At 43.3% G+C, this 27,408-nt stretch overlaps 1 protein-coding gene across 1 annotated transcript; it reads right to left on the reverse strand.

The window, feature by feature from the left end:
* FOXRED2 (FAD dependent oxidoreductase domain containing 2) lies at nucleotides 1-27,321 on the reverse strand. Its single transcript, XM_054989430.1, has 9 exons — nucleotides 27,147-27,321; nucleotides 23,194-23,938; nucleotides 21,653-21,904; nucleotides 19,408-19,671; nucleotides 18,509-18,675; nucleotides 15,627-15,792; nucleotides 12,302-12,543; nucleotides 4,648-4,818; nucleotides 1-2,156 (listed from the first exon to the last, which is right to left on the reverse strand). Exons 2-9 carry the CDS (start codon nucleotides 23,757-23,759, stop codon nucleotides 1,894-1,896), a joined length of 2,091 nt encoding a protein of 696 aa, XP_054845405.1. The 5' UTR covers nucleotides 23,760-23,938; nucleotides 27,147-27,321; the 3' UTR covers nucleotides 1-1,893.
* Nucleotides 27,322-27,408: the final 87 nt, after the last annotated feature.

Here is a 27,408-nt window from a genome sequence, read left to right on the forward strand (position 1 = left end):
TGGGCTTGGAAATGTTTTTAAGAGTTCATTCCAATAATACAGCCATACCTGGCACATTTGCAATACAACAGTATTACCAGTTACCCACTTGTTTCATGCCTGACATTTTAAAAAATAATACTGTTAAGAAAAAAAGAGCATTAAAAACCAAAGACATTCAGTTGCCCAGTCTGTGGAACCACGAGGCTCTCTGGAAATGTTTGAATGTGATAGGCACTGAAAACAAAGCACTGGAATGCCAGATCCTGGCTTGGCAGCTGGGCTTCCATCTGTGGAGCAGCAGCAAAGCAGACACTGGCCTGACCTGGGGGAAATTATCTGCTGAATGGTTGTATAAAAAAAATAACTCTGCTTTTAAGAAAACAACAAAAGGCAACACATATATTGTCAATTTACAGCACTGGGTTCTTGGGGGTAATTATGGGGGACAGAAGAAGAGATGCTGCCAGTAGAAAGACCGCTCCAAGCAAGGAATTCAAATCTCCCTGCTTAACAGGTGTGTAAAATCTTCAAAAGTTCCAGTTTGACCAAGGCAGCTCCAAAGTGCTGAGGATGTGGGAAGCGTTAGCTGCAGACGCCTTTTAAAGATTGTTTTGCACAGGATTCTAGATCCATGTAAACCCACTACATTAAATAAACACATGAAGCTCCCTGTTACCATCAGATCCTTGTTCTATTTAGCTGGTATTATCTGCTCTGACCTGCAACAGCTTTCCAAGGCCTTGAGATCTTTTATCTGGCAGTGCTAGGAATTGAAACTGGGATCTTTTGTATGCAAAGCAGGTGCTCTCTGGGCTCTCATAGGATCAAAGAGACTGTCTAACCCTGCCAACCCAAATGAGCTGCCCAGAGGAATTCTAACTTTTACTCATGGACTATTAAGAGGAGAGTCTTTTCAGCTTCACTTTCAAGAGTAAGTGGCAGATGAATTTGAAAGATATTTACAGATCAGCAGGAGAGCTAAGATGGCATTAGGGCAGCAGCTGCAGGAACCGTGTAACCGAGGAAGCACAAGTGCAGAGATTACAAAGGATTTAAAGGCCCACTTCTTAAAAGCTTATGGGAAGATCAGAGACAAGAACTTGAACTCCTTCCAGTCTGCTCCTGACTTGCAGGAAATGTGAGACGGGTGTACAATAAAGTGCAGATATCTACTCTTACCTAAAAATAGGGATATTTAAAAAAAATTACCTCTTGAAGTTTTTTAAAAGAGGTATAGTGCAAAGAGGACAGATGTTTTGTAAAGATACAGGAGGCTCCTGAGAAGGACATGCTGGCACTCGGGAATACCACTTCTACAGGACAAGCTAATGTTTAAGGAGGTGGATGCAATTGGGCCACAAAACACCAAAGGGATCCAGGCTTACTGTGGCTTGAGAGAGATTGGCCCCTTGTAGAGGAAGTAGGTATTTCCCTGCTGGAAAGTTCCCAGCACTTTTACCTCTCACACAACTACCACATTGCTTGTAAATTCATGCACATACCAATTTGCAAGTATATGCAAGAACACAGTACAGAGAGCATCCATAAACCAGGACATCCCTTACAGATCACCACAAAACATGCAATCAGGAATAATACTCCCTGGCAAATCATTTAGGTATCACTTTTTCCCCTTCTGTGATAAGAGACTGGCTCATAGAAATGCAACACAGCAAGCAGTGAATAGGAGCAAACAGATGTCTTGGCATCATCAAATTGCTGCTTTTGCTTATCCTGTAAAGCATTTTGTCCTTCATAAATGTGAAGAGACTCACACAAGTCTTTGGCAAGTCATGGTCCCCATAAAGGAATAGGTAGGGGCCTATCTGTGCACAATGGAACTTAAGAGTTCCTCTGCAGATCTTTGTCACAGTACCAAGACCACAATTTGTAGATTTTGACCAAGGAATGCTAAAGTTCATCCTTGGTGATCATGAGATGCTGCAGCTGATGGTTTGGCATCATGCGATCCTCCAACAGGTGGTCATGCAATCGTACAGTGCCCTCTTCCAGCTCTCTTAGAGAGTCCACAGCAGCATAGTCTTCCAGCAACCCAGCTTCTACTCCATGACGTTTAAGTCTCTCATTACCCATTAGCCCCTGTCTTCTCATGTATCCCTGTTGGCAGAAGAAAGGCAACTTCTGGCGTGTCAGCGCAAAGAGGAAACAGGACTCTGTAGAGAAGAAAAAACAAGTTACAATCCTTGAAAAGCTCTTTAAGAATTTTCCAGACTACATGGGAAACCAAAGGAATTAACAGCAGTAATGTTCTGTCAGTAACCAATGGAAGAATCCTATCTAGTTAGCTTATAAGAAAAAAGACTGAAGGTCCTTCATTATGGTACATAATTGGAAAAGGGCATTCTGGCTCAGTTATCAAGCACATGGTTCATATGCAGAAGGTTTCTCCTGGATCTATCTGCAGTCTTCGATACAGTACATCATGCCATCCTGTTGAGGAATTTGGAGATAGAATAGCTATCAGGGGATGTGCCTTGGGCTGGTTTAAATCATTCCTCATGCAACAAACACAAAGGATTGCTGATGAAGACCACCTATCCTCAATGTAGGAATTATCTCACACAGCTCCAAGGGGTGTAATCTTATCCCCCATGTAATTCAACCTCTATGTAACGCGTTTAGGATAAATCATTCATAGCTATGGAATTGGACACCATCAATGTGTGGATGAAACCCAGCTTTATATCTCGCTATCCAAATCCCTTGGTGGTGCTGTAGAAGTTTTGAGTCACTGCCTGACTGCTGTAGTCAGGTGGCTGAAAGCAAACAAATTGAAACTGAACTTAGCTAGGGCGGAATTGATGCTGGTTGGGAAGGTGAAGATATTGAAGAATATTGTGCTACCCACTTTCAATGGGGTCCAGCTGACCCTTGCAGACTCTGTTAAGAGCCAGGAATTATTATATTGGATCTAGCATCACTGCTGGGGAAGCAAGTTAACACAGCTACAAAAAATGACTTCTTCAAACTCCGCATAGCCCGGAAGATGCCCCTGCCTTAACATGACCAATCTGGTCACCTGGTAACTGTAATGGACTCCACTTGAAGTCAACTCAGAGACTCCAGTTGATACAGAACACCACAACCTGATTATTGTCAGGAGCTAGTTGGAGCATTACTCCCATTCTGCAGTCACTCCACTGGCTGCCCATTGGGTACTGGGTTCAATTCAAGGCTCCAGCTATCACATACAAAGCCCTTTAGGGCTGTGCTGCAAGGAAATGGTTCAGATACTTTTATTGTAGACTATACTACTGTATATTATCCATTGCTTTAAATATGCTCTTATGGAGTAATTTCCACATTGTTTAATATGTCATGTTAAATTGTTTATGTTTTGTTTCTGTATTGGATTTCTGCTCCTTTTCAAATTGTTGGAATCCATATCCTATTGTATTTTTAATTGAATGTCCCAGCCACTGATCATATCGATTTTCACTGTGTAATCTGCCTTGAGTCTCAATGAGAAATGGCCACTTGCAGCCAGAAGCAAGCTGGTCCGAGTTACGCCTGGGGTGGTAAAACAGTCCTGCAGCAAGCTCAGCCTAGCAAATCCTGCAAGTGCTGCAGGAACCAACTGATTGAGACATGGGTCTCTGTGATAATGGCAGTGGGTGTAAAGGTAAAGGTGCAAGCACCAAGTCCTTACTGATCCATGGGGGGATGTCGCATCACCTTGTTTTCTTGGCAGACTTTTTGTTACAAGGTAGTTTGTCATTGCCTTCCCTAGTCATCTACACTTTACTCCCAGGAAATTGGGTACTCATTTTACCAACCTCGGAAGGATGGAAGGCTGAGTAAACCTTGAACCAGCTACCTGAACCCGGCTTCTGCCAGGATCAAACTCAAGTTGTGAGCAGAGCTTGGACTGCAGTACTGCAGCTTACCACTCTGCGCCACGGGGAACAGTGGGGGTGTAGGTGTACCATTTTTCACTTGGTTCCGCTTGCTCCAGGGCTGTTTGAACATCACAGTCTGATCCTAGGTCTCGTGTTCTGTCCTTGGCCTTCCCAGTTAACATATTCAGGTGGTATGCATGGCTTCTGCCTGAGACCATGGGGAACTGCTGCCAGTCCAAGCTCATCGCCCTTCATCAGCAAGATAAAGTGTGCATTCTGAGTGTGTGTGTGTATAGCTCTTTCCCCATATATGTACATACTCCACTCCCCTCTTTGCAGAATTTGTTTTAATTCAGTGCAAATGTTAGGTAATCCTGGTTCAGAATATTGATGTTTCAAGCCAAGTGTTTACAAAACACTTGTCATGAACCCCAGTTCTGATATTGCAAGGATCTCAAATCCAGTTCAGTCAGGTTTCTGCATAGTGCAACCATTCTACTCTGAAGTCCACAGTCGTCTCCACTGTAACACAAGGCTCCTCGGGTGGTGGAGGACATGCATCTTTGAGAGTCTATTACCTGCCTGGGGAAAACAACACAAAACTAAGTCTTTTTGATGTGTGTGTGCGTGTGTGTGCCTAGCCACTGTATACCTGTTCATTTTAGCAGACATAGCAATGATAAGATCACCGATCCCAAGCCAAAGGGTCCTTAACGATGAATTGGCTTTTTGGATTGCTTCTGTTCCATCGCCCCCATGCCTCTGTCCTCTCATCCCACTAGTTTCCCTCCAGCTCCCAATTTACCTGCATAGAACCTGCGCAGGTCGATTCCCAGGCAATTCTCCAGGAAGCGCCTCAGAGGGAGGATGTGGGCATTCTGAGCAGTCCAGTCTGTCAGGAAGTCCTCCACAATGTGATGGATGGCATCTGGGCGGGGAAGAGGCCAGTCTGGCGGACAATGCCTCATTTCACGCTCTTTGAGAGACAAATCAGAGTAATAAGAGGAAATATATCCATGACAAAAACTGAATGGAAGAAGCATATGGCAGGGGGGAAGCAGAAAATTAGGTACAGTTGTCTAGAAGAACGTGTCCCTTCTTCCAGGATGTTCACAAGGTTGTGTGTATGTGTGTGTATGTATAAAATGTTGTTTTCCAAGACTTAAGCTACAATATTTTCTTGCTGTGAAAATGAAATTCTTCTAGCAAGAACATCTCATGCAATTTAGAGTGCTCTGTGGAATGTGTGGAAGGGATGGATCATGGCTTAAAGGCAGAGCAAAGGTCCTAAATTCAATCCCTAGCTGCATCTCCAGGTAAAGAATCAGATAGCAGGTAAATGTGAAAGATGTCTACCTGAGATTGTGGAGAACAGCTGCAAGTCAGAATAGATTGTTTGAGCTTTATAGACCAACTGTGCAATCCTAAGGGGAGTTGTGGAAAGTGCACAGGGAGAGAACTAAGGCTTGTGTGGGTGTAAATGACACTTACATGGGCGTAACCCCCCCGCCCCCATTGCCGGTGGCCACCTGAGGCACACTACTGCAGATGGGTTACTGCTGGAGGGCACACTGGGCGGCCAGACAGAGGTGTAAGTGCGGCGCAAGGTCCCACGCTGGCAGTGGAGGGGGCAGGGCGGGCTGCGAGTTAGTTGGCTTCCAAAGCCACTCCAGGCCCATGAACACCCCCTAGAGTGGCAGAAAGTTACGCCACAAGAAAAGGAGGCATAGCCCATAGGCACCCATTGAACAGGAAAACTCAGGCCATTCTCTTGGCACCCAGCCTCCCCCACGTGGCCCGAACAGGGCATAGGATGGCAATTACCGTGGGGACCAATTCACGTGCACTTCTGGGGTGGGCGAGTCCACCTCCCCACCCCAGTCAGCTGCCCATGCACCCTACATAACCTCCAGCTGCATCTCTCATGAACTTGGGTAAGTGGGTGGCAGCCGGAGATGCTCGGCAGCCTCCTGCCACAGGGACTTTGTGTGCAAGGCGGGAGAGTGCGTACACACGGTTGTGGGTCACAAATGCACTGGGGGCACTTAGCAGAAAATTGGGAGCACTTTGCATTCGCTCAAGGGAAGAAGAGCAAAGTCCAGAATGTTTGACTAACAACAACCACCAATTTCCCTTGCAAGTTATCTGATTCTGGAGTCCCAGCTCTGGAAGGGGCGAGGGGGCACTGATAGGTACGGAGGAGGTGGGGTGGCAGCTACCCTGGCTCACTGATTTGTGCAGCTGCCCTCCTCACCTGAACCCTCCCAAATGCCAGCCTTTGCAGGTGAGGCTTGCTAGTAGGGGGCTTGGCAGCAGCAGCTGCCTATCACAGAGACAGTTGCCCAGAAAACTGCTCTTGATGCAGCCAGCTACCCATTTGGGGGCTCAGGCTCCCTCAGCCGAGGGCCCTGGCAGAGGAGGAAGGGCGGCCACAGGTCGGGTTGACAGGGTGCTTGAAACTCCCTGTTGCTGGAGGGTGCTCAGCCCCTTGACTTTCTCCCTCACAGGCTAAGACCATTCCGATGCACAGCGCTTTCTCACTAGAGGGTCACGCATCATCTGGTTGCGGGCTGGTCCTGTGATACTGGAGCTGCCGCAGCTTTTCTCACTCATTCTCATCCCACAATGTGGCAGACTGGGCTGGGACAGGGCGGGGTCTCTTGCCACACGTGTCTCTTTCCCTTGCAAGCAGGTCGCAACTCATCAGGGAGACCAAGGAGCAGGCCGAGGGATGGATTTTGCTCTGACTGTGGTGCAAACTGCCTTTGCTCCCTTTCCAGCCGAGGGACATTGGCAAGAAACACATCCAGAGAACCTCTTCACCTGATCTAGTTTTAATATGTGTTGAAAAACAACAAACTGCCTGCCTGTTTGCTTGCTTCCCGACAATGACAGTAGCACCCCCCCCCCAACTTCCCGCCGGGATGTCTTTTCACACATCCCCGCAAATACTTCCAGGCTCAGGGCTGGGATGGATGGGGTGGGCTCTGCTGCCAGAAGGAGCAGGTGTCAAGTAGTGCCTTGGGGCCCCATCCAGCTTTCCTGTCCTCTTCCCCCCCTCAATGTAACTTCAGGCAGTGGGATGGGAATTGAAGTGTGGCCCATGAATGTCTGGCAGGGCGGGGGTGGGGCACCACTGAGGACTTTCATTCTCTGACAGATGGAGCTGCTGGCATCTGATAAGCCAGGCAGATGACCGCTGCATGTGGGGGGGGGGGAAGTGGGAGGTTTCTGCCAAGAGGTGGAGGATGTGGAGCGACACCTTGGGATCTCTGGGGTTCCTCCTCTGGGAGGATGGACCACCCTCCTTTTCACTGTTTGTGGAGGCAGGGATGGGCTTGGGTAATCTAGCGTGGGGAGGGGGTGAACGACAGCCCCTGAAGCAGTTTCTCTGCTCCCGCAGGCCATTAATCCACTCGGGGGGGGGGCGTCACCCCAGGACCGGAGCATGGCTCTTGTAGTCCAACCCATGTTCTCACATCGTTGTGATGCAGTGTTCAAATGGCGCTGCTGCAAGTCTGTGGGTGCTTTTCACTCCCATCACCTCCAATGGGCCTTCTGGCCTCTTGCGTGGTTTCCAACGGGCATTCCTGTTATTCATTGAAGACCCCCCTCCACACTGCCTCTCCGGAATGTGAGGGATGATCCCAAGAGCTGCAGGCTGCGAGTGCAACCCTCGCTGGGTCCTGCCATCTTTTTGGTTCCACTTTTCAGGGAGTGGGAAACCTGTTTCTCACGGTGGCGGCAGCGGGGGGATCTGCAGGCACGCGGATCTGCAGCCACCAGCCTGGCCCTCATCGGAAATGGGGGTTGGATGGGTGAGAGGGTGGGTGCTCAATCCACACCTTCAGTGTTACTTCTCTACTTCTCCTCCCACCGTGGCAGGGATGCCTGCTCCCTGACAGGGGTATGTGTTGGTGGGCAGTGGGGATTGCGGCCTCCCCATTGGCTCCTTGCCTGCCTGTCAGGGGAGCAGTGTGGCCATTGGCTGGTGTGGGCGGGGTTGCCAGGGGAACGGCATGCAGGTGCTCCTGGTGGCGGCCACGCCTTGTCTTGCCGAGCTCTGGTGCTGGCGTGGCTCTCCGGCAAAAATCCATAGGGAGTGGCAGAGCAGCACTGCTTTTATGTCACCAGGTGGGCGGGGATGCTGACTCAGGCCTTAGGATAGTGCTGACTTCGTCTGATTTGCTGTAAAGCTGCTTCATGGGTTAATGCTGCTGAATGTTTGTGGGACCTTGACCTGGATGGCCCAGGCTAGCCTGATCTCATCAGATCTCAGAAGCTGAGCAGGGTCAGCTCTGGTTAGTACTTGGATGGGAGACCACCACAGAGGTCCACAGGCAATGGCAAACCACTTCTGTTCTTCTCTTCCCTTGAAAACCCTGTGGTGGTCCACCATAAATTGGCTGTGACTTGACAGCATCTTACACACATTTGTGGGCTAGTGTTTCTGAGATGAGATCAATGGTGACAAAATAACCCAAACATTCCCTTATGTCTGCCTTATTCTGTTAACATTTTTAAAAAAAATTCTGAGCACTCTTCAGTCGTATCTTTTAAGCATATGAACACTTGTGCAGCTTTTAAAGCAAGCAAAAGGAGGAAACAGTACAAAGCCTTCCTCCCTCCCTTCCTCTGAAGCAATACTTCACCCACTTTGAGAACCATGGAACTACTACTTTTGTTGTTTAAAATTCTTTTAAAACTCTGCTTTTAAAACTCTGTAGAGTTGGTGAAAAATATTGATGAGGTAAGAATGGAGCTTCAAGTTACATAACAGAAGGTACAAGAGGTGGAAACGAAAACAGAAAGTTTAAAAGCATAAACATCAGTGCTTAGTGACAGGATGGCTGTGATGGAATGTAAAGCAACAGAAAAACAACTTCATTTTAGAGGCGTCCCGGAAAAAATGGCTGAGTCAACTCTGAAACAAATTACTGAAATAATTGCAGAATTTTTGAACAAAGAGAAAGAAGAGGTGGCAGCCAATCTGGATATAGCCTATAGAGTAAATTCAAGGTATGCTCAGCAAAAGGATTTGCCAAGAGATATTATTGTCCAATTAACTACAAAGAGAATGAAGGAGGAAATCATTAAAAAGCACTTTGAGTCCCCGTTAGTGCTTGAAGGGACACGGGTCAGAATCATGAAGGAGCTGCCGAGGAGAGTGTTGCAAAAGAGAAAGAAATACAGAGACTTAACACAAAAATTATAAATTATGAATATAAGATACAGATGGGAAATACCTGAAGGCTTAAGTTTTGAGTTTCAATCTGTCAGACAAGTGATTAAATCACGGCATGCAATGGAAGTGTTTTTGTTGGAGAAAGCAAAGGACATACCTAAAGCAAAGCCTTAAACATGGAGTACAAATTAATATCATGGAATGTAAATGGACTTAATTCACCCTCAAAACGAAAAGCAATATTTCATTGGCTTACAAAACAAAGATGTAATATGATTTGTTTACAAGAAACCCATATAAGAGAGCAAGATGTTAAGTATTTACATAATAAGAACTTGGAAACACAATTTGTAGCGGCAACAAAACAAAAAAGAGGGGAATTGTGATTTATATTAAAGAAGAATTGCAACCTAAATTGATTATTAATGATTGGGATGGCAGATACCCGGCGGTGGAGTTTGTATGTAATGCAAAAAAAGCATTAATTTTGGGAATTTATGCACCAAATGGAGCAAAAGAACAATTTTTTAATGAATTAATGAGTCAGCTAGGACAAGTGACATATGACCAAGTGATTGTGGCAGGGGACTTCAATGGAGTGGTGGACTTACAATTAGATAAAAAAACGAGTTTGAGTAAAAATAAAATGGGAAAATTGCCAAAGTCTTTTTTTTGAACTGGAGAAAATATAACCCCAAAGCTAAGCAATGTATGTTTTTTTCTGCAAGCCATCAATCATTATCAAGAATAGATATGATCTGGGCAACTAAAGAGTTGGCAGTTTATACAAAAGAAATTGACATTTTGCCTAAAATCAGCTCAGATCATAATCCTATGTTATGGAGATTTGGAATGAGGAGTAAAAAACTGAGGTGGAGAATAAATGAGGATCTCCTGAGCAGTCAAGCGAATGTGGAGGTTCTTAAAAAAGAGACTAAATGTTTTATTCAATATAATGTGGACCAAGGGGTGTCAATTTATAAAGTTTGGGATACATATAAGGCGGTTATTCGAGGAGTGCTTATGGATTTAAATGCAAGAGATACGAAAAATAAAGAAATGAAATTAAAGGAAATTCAAGAAAAAATAGTGCAAAAAGAACAGCAATTAAAGAAAAGACCAGGCAAAAAGAAATTGCAATATAAAATTAAAATACTGCAGGAACAAATAAAAGCGATGGAAAATAAGGAGGTGGAATGGGAGTTGAAAAGGCTGAAACAAAAGTCATTTGAAGGAGCCAATAAACCGGGGAAATATTTGGCTTGGCAGCTGAAGAAAAATAGAGAGAAGAAAATAATAAGTAAAATAATTGAAGATGGAAAAGAGTTATTGGATAAAACTCTGCTTCCCCTCTCAAGCACTGGAACACATCTTCCCCTTTCCCTTAATGTAGTGAAGAATCTATTCCCCATCCCCTGATAAGCCTTGACATAGAGCAGATAGTTTAACAGCATCATCCTTAGCTAAGTTACATCCTTCTAAGTCCATTGAAGTCAGTGGGCTTAGATGAGTATAACTCTGCTTGGGATGGCACGCAACTCCCCATATGCCATCTGGGAAATATCAGTTGCATCTAGATGTCACAACCAAGTCTCAATTTGTAGCCAGGATCTCCTCTGTCTTATGGGCTCTCTCCCTCCTCTCCTTGCAGGCAGCTACATAAATTAAGATTTTGTGGTTCTACTTAATTGAAGTTCATCATGACATCTAAATCAGGTGAAGAAGTTTAATTCTAATTTAAAACCCTGATTAGGAGGTAAGAGAACAAACTGCAATTTGTTGTTTCATATCATGTGAATGTCATGATAAAATGCCAGAAATCTTCCATTTGGGGGCTGCACGTAAGTTTAGGAGGGAGGCAGGGAGTGTATGAGCTAGAGGACTTTCTGGTTTATTGACCTATCATGCCAATTAATTAGGACTAAAAAAGCACTATAATCAGGGAGAGAAAAATTGGGAGAAACATCTTTTGCTTTCTCTTTGTGTTGGGGCTTAGGGGTGGCCAGAGCCAAAGTGCAAGAGCCAAGGCCCTTATCCCTTTGGACATTAGCTTATGGCTTTGGAAGAGCCAGCAACTAAATCCAGGACCGGTCCAAAATGTCTTTTGTTTTGTATGTTGATTTATTTACATTTTAAAAAAATCATTAGCTGCTTTAGCACCTTTTGGGAAGAAAAGTGGGTACAAAATTTAAATATATTAAATCTTTTCATTTTGTCATCAGGAAAGGGCTTAGGTTCCCGCCCCCCCCCCCAAATCAGTGTTCTTATCCCCCAGTTGTTTTCCTTCAACAGCATACCAATTTGACTTTTTGTCTCTCTCTTTCCTCTGGAACCTAGCCAAAGCCTGATCCTATGCATCTTCCAGAAGAACAACTTTTTATTTTAACTGCTTTTTTTGGCCAGGAGCAAAGAGGAGGATGGTAGAATAATTTAGTTACATTCCTTAAGCAATTTGGGGAAACCAGATCTGAAGTCATTTAAGTAAATACAACATTCTTGGCAAAACCTGTTTGCAAATGATACTGTCTCTTTTTCTTGTTCATCCCAGGATTTATTAGCAGATCACTTTTATAAGGCTCATATACCTCACTGAGAATTACAGTGAACTTTTAACAAACAATTACTCATGGATTCCAAAACCCTTAGGATTCAACAGCAATTAGAATGACTGAACAAACAAGAGTCAATCAAACACAAAACAAAATAGAAGGGGGAGGGTGAGATAGTTCCTTTCTTTACTTATCAGAGATGGAGCTACAGCCCCTCTCAGCAGCAGCTATAGTACACCTCCCATGCAGACACTCAGGGTGGGGAATTACCTGATCTCAGCACTGATTTCTCACCCACAAGGAACTAAAAAAAAATTGCCTCCAAATATTGACACCCTAGGAATTTCCACACAATTCTTTTAAGGACCATAGAAATTGGGGAGGCAGCCTAGAGTGTCACCTGTAAGTCACATCACATCCTCTCCACATTTCCACCTTGCACAATATCAAAATCCCCAAGAATTGGCTGAGGCAGTGTTGAGAACACTGAGCTATATGTATGATGGAAATGACACGCCACTGTCAGCCACATTAACTCTAAACAACTACCAGCTTCAGCAGATTAACAGAGCAATTCTTGGCAGTATTATTGTGGATTATTTCTTCAAGGGACTGAAGTGTCCTCACTAGAAAAACTTCCATGCATCTAACATTTCTGATGATCCCAGGGACACCATTATGAAAAGCAGTAATTGGTGGGAGGAGGAAAGAATCACTGCACTTACCAGTGGGAAGGCGTTTGTAGTAATATATGACAGGGTGCAGGAAATTGGACTGCCAAGCATGCTGTGCCTCGCCCACTGCACGGTTATAATAGAAGACATCCTTGTCCGGTCCAGAGAAGTTCTTCCCGTACTCCATCATGATGACAAAAAGCCCATTCTGAACTTTCCTTCCTGTGCGCCATTCAAGGTCTTGCAGGACTCCGACCGGAAATTCCTCCAGATACTCAAATTCAGTGGCATTCCTAAGCACAACCATCACATTAACTGGACACTTGTCCAGGGAACAGTTTTTTGTAGGTACTCTGATTACACTGCAGAAACGAGAAAGCTGTACCAATCCAGAGAGGGGGAATAACTGGAAGAAATTATCCAGAAGTGCTGGAAAGGGGTTATTTTTTGCAGGTTACCTAATGCTGCTGCTCTTTTTCAACCAAAAAAACACGTGCTGGAAGATAAGCTGTATCAGGAAAAGTGTGAGAAGAGTCCCTTGATAAAAGCACACTGGGCAAATTACAATCTTACCCATTTTCCACAGGACTTTGATGTATTTACTTAATCTGGATCATTTTAATGGCCTCTGGGGAAAGTCCTAGCTATAGCCTTATCCCAATGATGTACAGTCAGAAATGGACACAAATGCCCAACCAAAAATATGCGAGACAAGTCTTTCGTTTGATCTTACAGCAAGATCAGATTCAGTCTTTCCCCAAAGTGACTATCAAGTTATCACCATCTCTCTGTAGGTTCATCCAAAAATAAACATCTGAAAAACTAGGAGTTTTTATTATAATTATGGCAGGCTTTTAATTTGCTCTTTTAGTCCTAGTCCTCACTGAGGCTGAGTTAGAGCTCTCTTCCTAGAAATCTGGTTTTCTAGAGTGTGGAGCAATGGAGGAGCATTTATTCATGGAAACCCTTACCTACAGCCCAGAAGATACAGCCTTACCATTTCAGAAAACTTGGTCTTAGTTAAAAAGGAAAAACAGCGTAAATGTGGACATTACAGTCCCACACAAATTATTCCCTGTATACTGTAATTGTCTATAATTGTAAACTGTAAACACTCTAAGTATACTGTAATTGGGGAAGGCAATGGCAAACCACCCTGTAAAAAGTCTGCCAAGAAAACGTCGTGATGCAATGTCCCCCATGGGTCAGTAATGACTCGGTGCTCGCACCTTTACCTACTGTATTATTACAAAGAACAAATAATAATGAGGAGATGGACTGAGACAGCCAGAGTCACACAGTAGCAATTTAAACAGTTTTCTGCTTGGCACCTATGCCATAAGCCAGTGTTACTACCCTTCTGCTTTTTTAAATTTCCAAGCAGTTTTAGGGTGGTAATTTTAAGTGGATTTAAACTTTTAGTGGCTACTACATTGGTCTTAACTGACCAAAGCCAACCTACATGACCATGCAGATGACACTAAGAATTCACAACAAAGACATAAACAGAACTTCATTTCCTTTAAGGGCAAAGCTAGAGGTTACCAAAAATAGCAGCCCCGGATCTAGTACCTCCAAGTTTGTGATTTTGTGAATGTATGTCACTGTATTTTACATCCCTGTCCCTCTCCCCATGGCAGCCAATGACATGGAGCAGGGAAGAAGACCATAAGCCAGCAGGGAGAACCTCTTGATTCAACTTTAACCATCATACAGTGTCTACAAGTACTTTAATATTTTTATTATTTATTGCTACCCACTCCATCATTTTTAAAAAACATTATGCAAACGTATTACATGGGCACAACCATATCACTAAGGTTCCCACTAAAAGTGGGAGATCTGCTCCCTGCAGACACTTCCTGCCTCCACTCAGCTGGATGTCAAGAGAAAAATGGGTGGGGGGGATGGGGGAACAATCACTGGCATCCTGATATGGTGATGTCACAACTGGCACAGCCAGAAGGGATGCCATCATGTCATTGGCAACACTGCAGCACTCAGTCAAAAGGATATGGTTAAACCATAGAGTTTGGGCTGAATACTAGAGCTTCACTGGCGATGCCATGATGTCATTACATCTCTGATAAGGGCCCTCTTCAATTGTTAGTGTCCCCCATTTGCCAGCCTTTTGCTGGCAACCCTATGCATCACAGCAGGATTTGAGTACAGTAGCACCTTAGAGAACAAGATTTTCTACTGCAGACCAATACGGTTACGTGCTTGAACCTATCTATCACAGAACACAAAACCTAGCTTTCCTTTCATACTGTTCTCACCAAATCTTTAGAAACTTAAGCTGATTTTGAAAAGGAACCCACAGGTTTTTCATTTGTCTGAACATCTGAAAATCCACAGTATGTGTTGGATGCTTGGGGACTGAAATGGGCAATCTTTTAGTAGCTAAATTGCTACTAAAAAAAAACACAGTGTTTCTTTTCTTGTTTTTTCACTGCAAGAAAAACAGCCTCATCTGGCAGTGTGTAGTGGTTTAACTAGGACCTGGGAGACTCAGGTTCGAATTACCATTTTGCCATGGAAGCTCACTGGGTGACCCTAGCCCAGTTGTGTAGTGGTTTAACCACACGCTACCTCAGTCATTACACTGTCTCAGCCTAACTTACCTCACAGGGTTGTTGAGATGATAAAATGGAGGAAAACAAGCACATCACCCCAACCTCCTTGATATACATGTGGGATATACATGTACTAAACAAATGAAATAAAATAAATCCAGGACTCTCCTCCTAGGTATACACACATACAAATAAACCCGCTAGAAATGACTATGTATGGGGGCTAATGCTTACAAGTCACTCAGCAAGAAAAGCATATCCTATACAAGGAATAATTTCCTATAATATGGAAATCAGCCAACAGTCCCTGACAAACACCCAACTTGACCTCCAAATTTTCAAAAACTGTGTGTTCAGATTTACAAATGCTGGCTAGTACTCCTAAGATGACCAATTCAATCAAATGGCAGGTTCTGAGCTGAGTTTTTAGATCACAGTATTTGTGTTTCACTAATGTAGAATTCTAGGTTCCCAGCCTGAACTGCAAAACTACTGACATCTTCTTTGCCAATGCTAGTTCAAAACTCACATTTGCTTGCTGGGCTGATTTTATCCCTACTGGGCCACTGAATGGCTCTGAAATTGTAATAATTTCTAATTATGAATTTTGACCTGACAGAAGCCTTTGATGGAGAGATAAGACATTCTCTTGTTGAAGCATAAAACCAGACCAAGGCAAATCTTGTATCATTTCTCATCAACTCTTTTTCATATTAAAGTTCTGGAAGTCCCCAGGCAGGAAGAGGCTCCCTGTTGCCCCAACCCACAGGGTGGGAAGGCACTAGAGGGTAATTACTCACTCTTTCAGCAAAATGACATCTGCTAGCACTGTGAACATCTGGTACAGCCCGGATGCCTCATTCACCCGCTTGACAATGGAGTTGGTTAGCTGAATAATGGGGTAGGTAGAAGACGGCCAAGGGACACCATGGTGGCGCACTTCTAATAAACGATGAACGACTCGAGCTGTATGATGTGGAAGGAAAGAAAGAAGTGTACCATTTTTAAAAAGGGTAACGTGTTAAGAGATGAAACCTCACAGCAATGCCACTAACAGTGAGCCTAAGCAGAGTTACCTCCTTCTAAGCCCCAAACAAGCAAACTTCTAGCCCAACTCTACCTAAGACTGCCAATTCCAGCTTGGGAAATTTCTGGGTGCAGTGCATGTGGAGGGAACTCAGCAGGAATGTGATGTCATTTCTAGGACTTCTAGTTCTCTTTGATGCTATGGTTTGCCACAGCATCTACCTTCCAAGGCCACCATTTCCTCCAGGGGAATTGATCCCTGTAGTCTGGAGATCAGTTGTAATTCTGGAAGATATCCAGCTGGAGGTTGGCAACCAGAGCAAGTAGAAGGGAAAGGTGTGGGAGGAGCTACTGTTGTACTGCTACCCAAGAGATCCTAAAGTCATAGGTACAGACAGAGAGTCTGCAACCAACACCCTAGCAGCACAGGAGCTGTGTAATTACTGCTGGAGTAAAATAAGAATTTAACAGTGCAATCCTAAGAATACTTTCCTGGGAGTAAGCCCCACTGAACAGACCTGAGTAAGGTTAGGAGCAGATCTATTTAACATTGTTCTCCAAGTGTGGACTGCCTGACAACGGGGAAAGTATCCCAACAGTTAAGCTACCAGCTGCTATTGCTCTTTTCCATGAAAAGAACCTAGCCACTCTTGCTACTCATGTGCCTGTTTATTTCAAGACATGCAGTCCATTATCACTCTCCTGACCAATAGCAAACAGCTGATGAGAGAAAACAAACACCCGTCCAAGAAGCGATGGAAACCAGGTACATCATAAACATCTTCCAATTTTTATTTTGTTACTTGATTTAATGTTTTATTCTAATGGTTTCACAGCAGATATGAGTAGATCATGGTCAATTTTTGAATACAGTTTCTCTTTAATCCACATAAAATACCATCTAGCATGATGCTGTAATAGAAACCAGATTTTGTCTACTATAATTTAATATAGCTTTGACATGGATGGTGCAGGTTATCCCGAACTTATTAGATCTTGGAAGCTACGCAGGGTCTGCCCTGGTTAGTACTTGGATGGGAGACCACCAAGGAAATCCAGAGTCACTCCACAGAGGCAGGCAATGGCAAACCACTTCTGTTCCTCTCTTGCCTTGAAAACCCAATGGGGTCACCATGAGTTGGCTATGACATGATAGCACGTCACACACACACACAATTTAAGATAAAAAATTGACAGAAGCAAATTTCAAAGATTGAGAGTAAAAAGAAGTCCCGGAATAGTAACATATTTTATATTCATCACATTGTTGTATCTATACCTAAACTGGATAAAGCATAGCTCAAGTTTAACACTGTAAATGCAGGGAAGTATCTGTTGGAATGAAACAGCTTTTAGGATGGCAATGATACTACTCCATGGTTTCAACATTTTCAATTAAGGAATGATAGTGTAAGGAATATAAGGGTCTTAACAATTACTATGACAAAATTTGAATAAACTTATATGAACAATTAATCAGTAACATTGTGATCCTTCGCAGTGTTACAGTCTTCTAGTTCCATTGGCTGATTGTCTTAGAAAAGTGTAACTGCTTAGGATGGCATTGCAAAAGGAATGTTATCAAAGCTCTTATTCCCTCTTACGGAGATCCCACCAATTCGACGAGACCTCATCAATATCTTCTTAACGGCAGCAAAAAACTCAGTTGCTCTAAAATGGAAATCACATACTGTGCCAACAATTACCAGTTGCTACTCTAAAATATGGGACCATTTTTAATTTGGAAAAAAAAAAACAGTGACAGAATCTATCAAGCTGAACATTTCTCCCAAACAACAAATTTTATGGAAAATGGTTCCCCTTTTTTAAATACATTTCTAAAGAAAATCTATATCCTCCCAATAAAATATACCAAATAATCCTGAATCTATAATCCAAAATATATTAGATCAGTCAACTTGAATTTGTCTTTCCACGTTTTACCTTTCTCTGTTATATAGTTTTCAACAATTTACCCATGTTGTATTTCATATTGTAAACAGTTTTGTTAATAATTGAAATAAAAATTTTCAAAAAAAAAAGCTATATTCCCTCTTGATATATCTTGCAAGGCAGTTGGGAAATAACTAGGAAAAATGGCAGGCAGCGTAATGACGGAGGATGCAAGAGACCGAGTTTTTACTACAAAACCAATATTTCCACGTACTAAAGGAAATCATAATGTTATGTTCAATTGGAATCGGTCACCATGTATGTGAAAATATGTTTTGATTTAAAGAACAAATGTTGGTGCTGTGGAAAGTTGACAGCTACTGATGCAGGATAGATGTGGCTACAAATAAATTCATTGAATGTGTTTATACAGAGCTGGAGTTCTCTGTGTGTGTTTTAAACAGCAGCAAAATTCTAGCTGTTTACAGACATCAAAACTGATAACTCCCAAAATGGTTGGGTACACTCTAGAAAACTGCAGGGGTAGCAAAATTAACAGAAGTTGCACGTTTGTATTAACCATCTTGTAGTTCGATTTGTTAGAACGTTTTGGAATGAACTTGAGTATCATGGTTCATTAAATTTACTGAGATACAGAGGAAAGGCTGAAAAGAATCCAAGCCCCTTCAGTATCAGACTAGTCTTGCTGGTAGGCTCAGTAACTTCTATTTCCTACATTGCCACCTAACATCTCTGAGCTCACCTGTATATCGGAACCCATGAATAAAGCCTCCAGCAGATTTGCGGAAGTCAACTGAGTGGCTTGCAGTGCCCAGTACAAAGAGACCTCGAGTAGCTTTGGCTTCATAGCTGGGCTTGATCAAAGGATATTTTTTCTTACTGCCTTTGCCATGCATAAGTCCAACAGACCTGGACAGGAACAAGAAATCACACATGGCGTAAGTCAAGACCTAGAAATTTGTCAGCTGCGTACAGAGAATGAATCAGAAGGATGAGACCCTCTTACCCTTGCCCAAATGCATCCTCCATAGGAAGCTGAGGGCAACACTAACATGGGAAAGAGCCACAGTTGTGCCACAGGGTATCTCTTTACAGACATTACCAATGGAGCATGGGATCAAGCCATGCAGAAGTTGCTCCTATACCATAAATGTAATGTTTGAATGGACCACATTCCCAGTTCAGTAATTTACTGTAGTCAAAACAGCATATGTGGTGCGCACCTTCTGAATTCTACCCATTTCTGAACACTTAAGAGAGTCGTGTGGTTGCTTATGTTGTGACTTAAGAAAGGATTAAGACTCTCCACACCTCCTGCAAGCCTAGATTCAAGTTTTAGCTTCTTATTGACTCACACTTCTAATTTAGAGTTCTCATAAGTCATCTATAGCAAGCAATTATTTTTTCCAGGCAATTGGGAACATCATGACTGCCAGAACCAAAGAATTAGGTACCATAATGCTCTCTTGCCACTCATGTAGGTCAAGCATTCTGCTACATACATGTCAATAGTACAAGGAAGAGGTGAAAACTTCTTAGCCTAAACCCAAACCCCATTCTAATAAGAATATTTCAGCCGCCTTTCATATATGCCCACCCTCATGTCACCTCCATGTCACTTTGGTGCCAGTTCAGTCTTACTTGTTAAATATGGAGAAGTCAAACTTCCATCCCAGGCAACGAATGGCACGGTCATAGGGTGCCCGAGTGGCAAAGTTGTCCAGCTCATCCTGGGGTAGAGTAATGGACTCTTCGCTGCTATTGCGGTTCTCCAGATAAAAGCGAAGGGTAATGTGCAGCTTCCCCTTTTTATCCTTGACAAGAACCAGATCTTCTAAGTCACCTTCCAGTAGGCCGTCCAGAGATTTCAGCTGATATGTGTCCAAGAGGCCATTGTTAATTGCTCTAAAGGAGGACAAGTTGGGAATACATCCAGAAGAAAATGAGATTCAGAATTTTGCGTATCTCACATGGAAAGATCACAAAGGATGAATACAGACAACCATTTGCCTGCAAAAGCAGCATCAGCTCCGTTGCAAGCTGTGACAAATTCACAAAAGCGGGAGCTGACTTGCGCTTCAGAAGATTAATTCCTATCTTGTAGGCCTGTTTTATTATACCAATGAGCTGATAAGCATCATAGCACTTGCCAATGCATTTCCTGGAGCCTGCATACTTCTTCTCCAAAGCACCTTATCAAAGCTAAGAACCAATTCTGTCTTTCCTTACTTCACTGAAGTACGATGTGCTTCATAACAATCCAAGAACCATCATTTTCATGTCTGCACAGAGCACCCATTTGGAAACAAACTGCCTCCATAATATAGGAATGTTTGGCTTGAAACCTTCTAAGATTTTGTGGAGAGTCATAACATTTTGTGATTGTACCAAGCCCCTACTGTTCTCATTTGATGATAGGTTTTCTGCCATTTTGTTGTGGCACCTGTACTCAAAATTTCAAGGGTGCACAAAGGTTCAACAAAGCTAGTTTATAAAATTAAAAATCCTGGAATCAAATGGGGAAGAAACGGCTGAAGTGAATTGAAAGAGACTCAACAATAACAACTGGCGATTCCGAGACATAAAACTCACTGCTCTTTTGTTCTGGCATGAAGAGGCTACTAAAAATAGAGCCAGGGTGCTACCTCTGGAACATGAAGTTCACAGTTCCATAGAGGAGCACAACCTCTTGCACTCTCAGGGCTATGGGGGAAGCACAGCTTCATATTAAAATAAAAGGTAAATTGCCTAGCACTTTCATGATGTCCCATGCTGAAAATAGTATGAAAGGATCCTTCATTGTATGCAATGAACGGTAGGAATATTTTTTAAGCTTTTAATGCTAGAAATATAACATTACAGATTTCAAAATGGAAAGCACTTCCATGTCAAGAGAGACATAAAAACCATAGGGTTGCACACTTCATTATTTCCTTGCATTTATGTATGCTCAGAAACACTGAATGGCTGCTGCCTCCTTGTGAATGTGTATTTACTGTGAAATAATTCTGAGTTCAGACACCACAAATACTGATATAAATAAGGTGTTTCACTACATGTAAATGGCTTCCATGCAAGAAATTTCATTTGTTTCTAACATTTGACCAGAAGGATTCTTCCAAAGGCTTCCAAGTAAACAAAATACACACAAACAAGCAAGCAGAAATAAATTAAAGCAACAGTCACAAAATGCTAAAAACAAAACAAATCCAAACACAGATAAACCACAATCACTAAAAACTGGCTCAAATGCATCAGCAGCAGCAGAAAGCTTACCAAAATAAAAATAATTATACAGAATCAGCTGGAGTAGAACTTCCCCAGCATACAGTCACAAATTTGTGACTGTTGAAGGCAGCCCTGAGAGACCATAGAGTGCCTCTTTTGTGTAGATGGAGCCCTTATAATTTATGGCCCACAAACTCAGTTTGAAGATCTACCGAATGCTCAATAAACTCCCTGTTTTTGTGGCTTGCCTGAATCTGCAGAAGAGGTGCATGTGTGAGTGAGACAGAGCAAGAGAGACATGCACGTGGTAGGCTACAATACCACAGTTGCTGGGCTTTGTTTGGTATGGTAGGCTAAAATTTATATAGGCCTGGTGTAGACGTATAACCTCTAATGCTTGTAATTCCAAATGGGCAGCTGTATTAGTCTGTTCCAGCAAAAACAGGAGCCCAATGGTACATTAAAGATTCCAGCATGATCTTTCACGAAGCACACTTAGACTCATGAAAGTTTATGCAGAAATAAATTTTGTTAGTGTTTCAGGTGGCACTGGACTCCTCTTTTATTTTGTTCATTTATTCAGCTTCAATGAAGGGAGGCCTTTTAAAACTGCTCAGGATATAGTTACTATTCAGTTCACTTTAAAGAAGACTCTTACCTTAGATCTCCCACATAGTGGGTAGCCCAAGAGAGACGAACCCGAGAACGGCTCACCATGTGTATGAAATTGGTGACGCCCAAAATGTTCTCAGCTGTTTCAAATGCAGAGTTGCCTCGGCCCAGGATCAATACTGACTGGCCAACAAAGTCCTCAGGGTCAACAGATACAGACTCATAGCCCTCGACATATTCTGAACCAGGAAAGTTCACTTTGTGAGGAAGCCACATCCCCGTGGCCACCAAAAGAACACTGCAACGTAGGGTAAAGATTTCAATTAGGCTTAGCAAACAAGCATCAAAGAAAAAGATCAGTTGTCCACACTGTGGCAAATTATATGGAATCACAAAACTTCAATCTGAGGTTTACCTCAGATATATTTTACATGGAATGATGCACCTGAAAACTAGTCAAGTTATGGTTAAGGATACAGCAAGCTGGCAATATTAAAATCAGCTTTCAGATAGTTCTCAGGAATTTTACACTTAACAGTATAATATTTATTTTTATTTGTTCACATTATTTATAGTCCTCCTTTCTGACTGAGACTTAAGGCAGATTACACAGAGTACAGTCAATCTTAAGAATATTTTATTTAACAATGTGATAGGGTCTATAAATGCAAATGTGCAAAGATTTAAAACCAGCAGAAATCTGATACAGAGTTTAAGAAATGTTGAAACAGAACGTAAGTAATTCTAAGGTTGCCCACAGATCAAATAGCTAGCCATATGTGGAAATGCACACAGTGTGTACATAATGTCATCTTGGAAGGAAAGCAGCAGGAAGAAAAGGCAAATTCAGTACCAGAAAGGGACTGAAAATAAAGTGGTCAGGTTCATAATGCCTTTATATGGTACAACCCTATTTGGAATTCTGTGAATTGTTTTGGTCATCCCACATCATAGATTTGGAAAAAGTATAGAAAATGGCAATCAAAATTATCAATACATGGAGAACCTTCTCTATGAGGAAGGAGTTTGGCACTTTTCATTTTAGAAAAAAACATGACTAAGGAAGTGAGGAGCATGATACAAGTTTATAAAATTAGGTACGGTGGTACGTGAAATCTTTCTCCCACGGTCATACTAGAACTCAGGGTTATACAATGGAGGTTGTAAGAACCTCTTTGCACACAATACGATGGAATTTGTTGTCACCAAAAGGCAGACAAAGACAGGTCTATCAACAGTTATGAGCTATAATAAGGATTGGCATGCTGGTCAATTAATTGGCCAAATATTGTCAGCTGACTGCTTCCCATTTGACCTTGATCCAATACTGTAAGAGTCAAGAATGCCTTTAGGTAGGCGGAAGCTCGTTTTTTTTGAATTTCACATCACATTTCTACCAACCTGTTTTTGTTCTAAGTTAACAGGCAACTCAATCTGTTGGGTTTTTCCCATCTCAGTGTAACAAAGAACATTCACACTAAGACAAGAAAGGCTGCGCATTGAGGCAATTAAAATTTCATAATCATGACTGAAGGACCTGTGAAATGTGGACACTTAACAGGCTAAGTGGGCTTCTTTGATACTTACCTGCATTTATAGTGCTGAGCATTCTGGTCTGCAAGGATGAAGTAGTGGCCATTCCATGCCATAGTGTCCTTCTTCAGCATCACATGAGAAATGGATGTGTTGTAGAGCACCTGAAGGTCTAGCAAGGAAGCAAAGTCTCTCAGGTAATGTACCATGGCATCGGCATCAGGGAAGTAGTCAGGAGAGTAGTGTCGAAAAAGAAGTCTACTATCGTGGCTAAGTAGCGAGTTCCAGTCATGACGAAGGTTGAACTCACGGTTGGCTTTGCCCGTATAGCGCTTGTTGATGCTGATAAGCTTGCGATGCCGTGGATACAAGGCAAAGAAACGTCCTGGCATGTGGCTCTGTTCAAAGACCATGTAGTCCCGGCCTGCATGCTGAAGGAAATAGGCCATTTGCAAGCCTGAGGGGCCAGCCCCAATGATGCAATAGTCATGGTATGGAAACACTGAAAGGTCATCAGCCCAAGTAGAGGCAAAGGAGAAGGCAAATGTTAGCAGAAGTTCTTGCACACACTTTGAGGCAGATGGCATCATGGTGGCGGCAACCAGGCTGAATCTGTTCATTGTAAAACTGAAAACAAGGCACTTGAAATGAGCTAAGAAAGGAAAAGTCAAATCAATCCATCGAGAGCTCCAAAGGCAGCTTTATTGCTACTAGCCTATCTAGGTATGTCACACCAGAAGCTCTGTGTCTTGCCTCTTCTCCAGGGTTGATGTATAGCCAGATCTTGCCAGGCCCACTCCTGAAAAATATCATGTGGGATATTTATTTATTTAGATATTTGTACCCCACATTTTCCCCCAATGGGATCCAAAGCAGCTTACAACATTGTTCTCCCCTCCTCCATTTTATCCTCACAACAATTCTGTGAGGCAGATTAGGCTGAGAGACTAGCCCAAGATCACTCAGCGAACTTCCACGGCAGTGTGGGGATTCGAACCGGAGCTACCCAGATACTACACTAACTACTACCTCATGCTGATATAGGATTGCTAACAGCCTAAGCCTGTCTTAAAGGGACAGGATATTTTTCTCTGAGCCTGTTAGCAACCCTATGCTGAAATGAATGTCGTCACATAGCTTGTCTTCATTAGAAGATACCAGTCTCTCAGTTACTGGGTAGAGCTAAACAGGTCAGACAAATGTACCCTCTAAGAAATTACTCATCCTATTGCTCCACCCCACGGCAAAGCACTGCGGACTTAACAGTTCAACAAAGCTTCACCCCTCTATACCTATTTTGCCTGTTCTTTGCTTCCTAAATGTTCTTCTCTTGCCAACGCTGCTGCAGCTTCTAAGCCTGAGTGACAAGTATAAACTATTGCATAAGACAAAGGTCTGCTTAACATTTTACAAAATGGGTGTTCATGTTGTAGTTTCTTCTTATACTTGCGGTATAGTCTGCAATATCTTTAATACTACACATTGGTTTTTTGACTGTATGTACCTTTTTGGTGTGTGCAACACTCTCATTTATGGCAGGGTGGAAAGTGAATGCAAGCTAGTTTCATAATGAATGAAGCAAGAACCTTGGCGCCGCTTGCTTCTGCTTCCACACAACCATTCCTCAGCCTTTAATGGTTCTTCTGCTCTCCCCAGAAATACACTGACTACCTTTTTCTCTCCCATTGTTTTTTCACAGCTGTCAGTCACAGGTTGTATTTCCTTTCCCTGATGTACTCAGTTGGCGAGCCCTCTCTACCTCCTCTTTAGACCATGACTCAGATGCTTTTGGCTCTTCAGATTATCTCAGACAGGGTGCTAAAGGGCAAATGTTTAACTTGGACTTGCTCTTTCTTGAGCTGCTCAGAAGTCAGCTGATGAGTCATATGACTCTTATGTTTAGCCACTGTTTGGATATACAGACATACAGAAACCCAGTAATATCAACCTACCACATAGGTCACTTTCCTGTCTGTGGGAATCAACATGATTTTTGCTAGATTTAAGTAGTTAGGACCCCGTCACTGCTGCAGCACTAGAAGATCTGGAATCAGTGCATAGTTTAAACAGGTTTCTTTAATGGTGCAATCCTAACCATAGTAACGTATTTCCAGGCCCACTGACTTCAGTGGACTGGGAAGGTTGTGACTCTTAGGATGGCACTAAAATGTATCAAGAGTCCTTTTCAGAAGCTGGTGTGAGGTCTTGGATCTTGACTATTCAGTCTTATGTGTGTTTATTTGGAAGTAAGATGCGCTAAGTTAAATAGTACTTACTCTCAAGTAAATATGCACAGGATTGCAGCTTGAATCTCCCATACTATGCATTAGTTGGGGCAGCTATGCTTGTCTGTTCACCCGGAAACAAAAGCACTTCTGAGAATGCACAAAGTATATGTTTTCAGCACATCCACCTTCTAGCCAACTAGGAGACAGTCTTCTCTAGCACCTTCAAGAGACTGCACTCTTCTTTTTGCAAATTAAGCACCACCCTTCCCTATCACATCTCTTTTGTTTTTGCTGAATAAGCTCTTTGTAAACATTTCAATAACACGCTGTCATTCAAGGATCCAAGCTCTGTTCTCTGCTCACTGCCCCAGACAGAGCTGGCACCATGGTGAGATGAATTGCCATTTAAATGATCTGTAAATTTGCAACGATGTTAGCATATGCAAATTTAATATACATTTCTCCTATCTTTTTTCAGGGTTCTTGTCCTAGACGGTCACCTGAGGTTCATGGCTTGCCTGAGCTAGTGCTTTTCTGGTCACTGCTTCTCTGTTCTGGCATGGCCTCCTGGAAAAGTAAGACAGCCTTTTATCTTGCTTACATTTAAAGGAGAGTGTAAACGGAATTATTTAGGAGGACACTTGGTATATGCTGAAGTTTTTTGGGGGGGCTGATTATTTCCCTAGGATCAGGGTTTTGCTGACTGTACTTTTTAGTTCAGATGTCGATTAGATTCTTCAATGCTGTAGCACAGTGGTTAAGTGGTTCGGCTGCAAATCAGCACTCTACTGGTTCGAATCTCACTACTGCCATGAGCTCAGTAGGTGGCCTTGGGCAAGGCTCTCCTCTCAGCCCCAGCTCCTCAGCTATATTGTGGGGATAATAATAACACTAACTTCTTCGCCACTTTGGGTGAGGCACTAATCTATCTAGAAGAGTGGTATATAAGCACAGTTATTATAAATTGCCTGATTGCTATTACTTGTCTTGGACTGAAGTGGTAGTAGAAAAAGGCAGGCTTAAGAAACATTTTAAATTGAAGACCAAGCAAGGCAGAACCAGGTGTGGCTGTGCCACTTAATTCGGATGGTGAGCTCAGAATGGCTATTGCTTCAGTGAGGTGTGCTTTAGGAGCTTCCATCTGAGGACTAAAGATATTGTTAAGCCCTGGGAGACAATCACAGATGCATGATTCGTACCAGATTTTAAAAAGGGAAGTAGTTCTGCTGGTCTATAGCAGAGTAAAATCCATGAATGTGGATGGGTTGCATATCAGCAGTGTGCTGGCTCGAAACCCACTACTGCCATGAGCTTAGTAGGTGGCCTTGGGTAAGCCATTCTCCTCAGCCCCAGCTGTATACTGGAGGTTATAACAACAGTGACTTTGTACACAGCACTGGGGTGGGGTGGGGGGAACGACTAATCTGTCTAGAAGAACAGCGTATACGTGCAGTTACTGTTATTACTGTGGTCTTAATTAAGATACATTATATGAATTTTGAGCATTATGGCCATTGGTGGTGATTATTTATTCCCACAGATCAGTAGGAGCATCAGGCTGTTAATGCTCCTCAGCCAGAGGGACAGGCTGGATCGAGAGAGCTCTGGCAAAGGATCCCCATGAAGGCAGAGAACCGTCTCCTCCCCGGTCCAGGCCCCACGCCCTCTATCGGCTGCCAGGCGACGAGAAGCGCGGGCGTGACCTCGGACGACCCGCTTCCATCGCCCAATGGGCAAAGGCGGCCGCGCCACGGTCTGCGGCATGACGCTCTGACGTACCTGGCGCGTCCGGCCGCCGCGAGACGAGCAAGGTGGGCGGTCCCGCGCGGCCGCCCCGCCGCTAGACCCGCGGCGTAAAGGCTGTGTGGCTCCGGTCCTCCCATAAGAAACCCGGGAAGAAAAGCAACGACATTCTCGGCCAGCGCGGTCTCGCTTGTCCCTCCCTCAAGGAAACTGCTCCTCTGCTTCGCGCGCCTTCCGCCCGCTGTATCACATGATACCCTGGCGGGTTCGCTTGCGGAAACGCTTCCGCGCCTGTCCC

The sequence above is a fragment of the Eublepharis macularius genome, chromosome 9 (assembly GCF_028583425.1).
Source record: "Eublepharis macularius isolate TG4126 chromosome 9, MPM_Emac_v1.0, whole genome shotgun sequence".
Classification (NCBI taxonomy): Eukaryota; Metazoa; Chordata; class Lepidosauria; order Squamata; family Eublepharidae; genus Eublepharis; species Eublepharis macularius.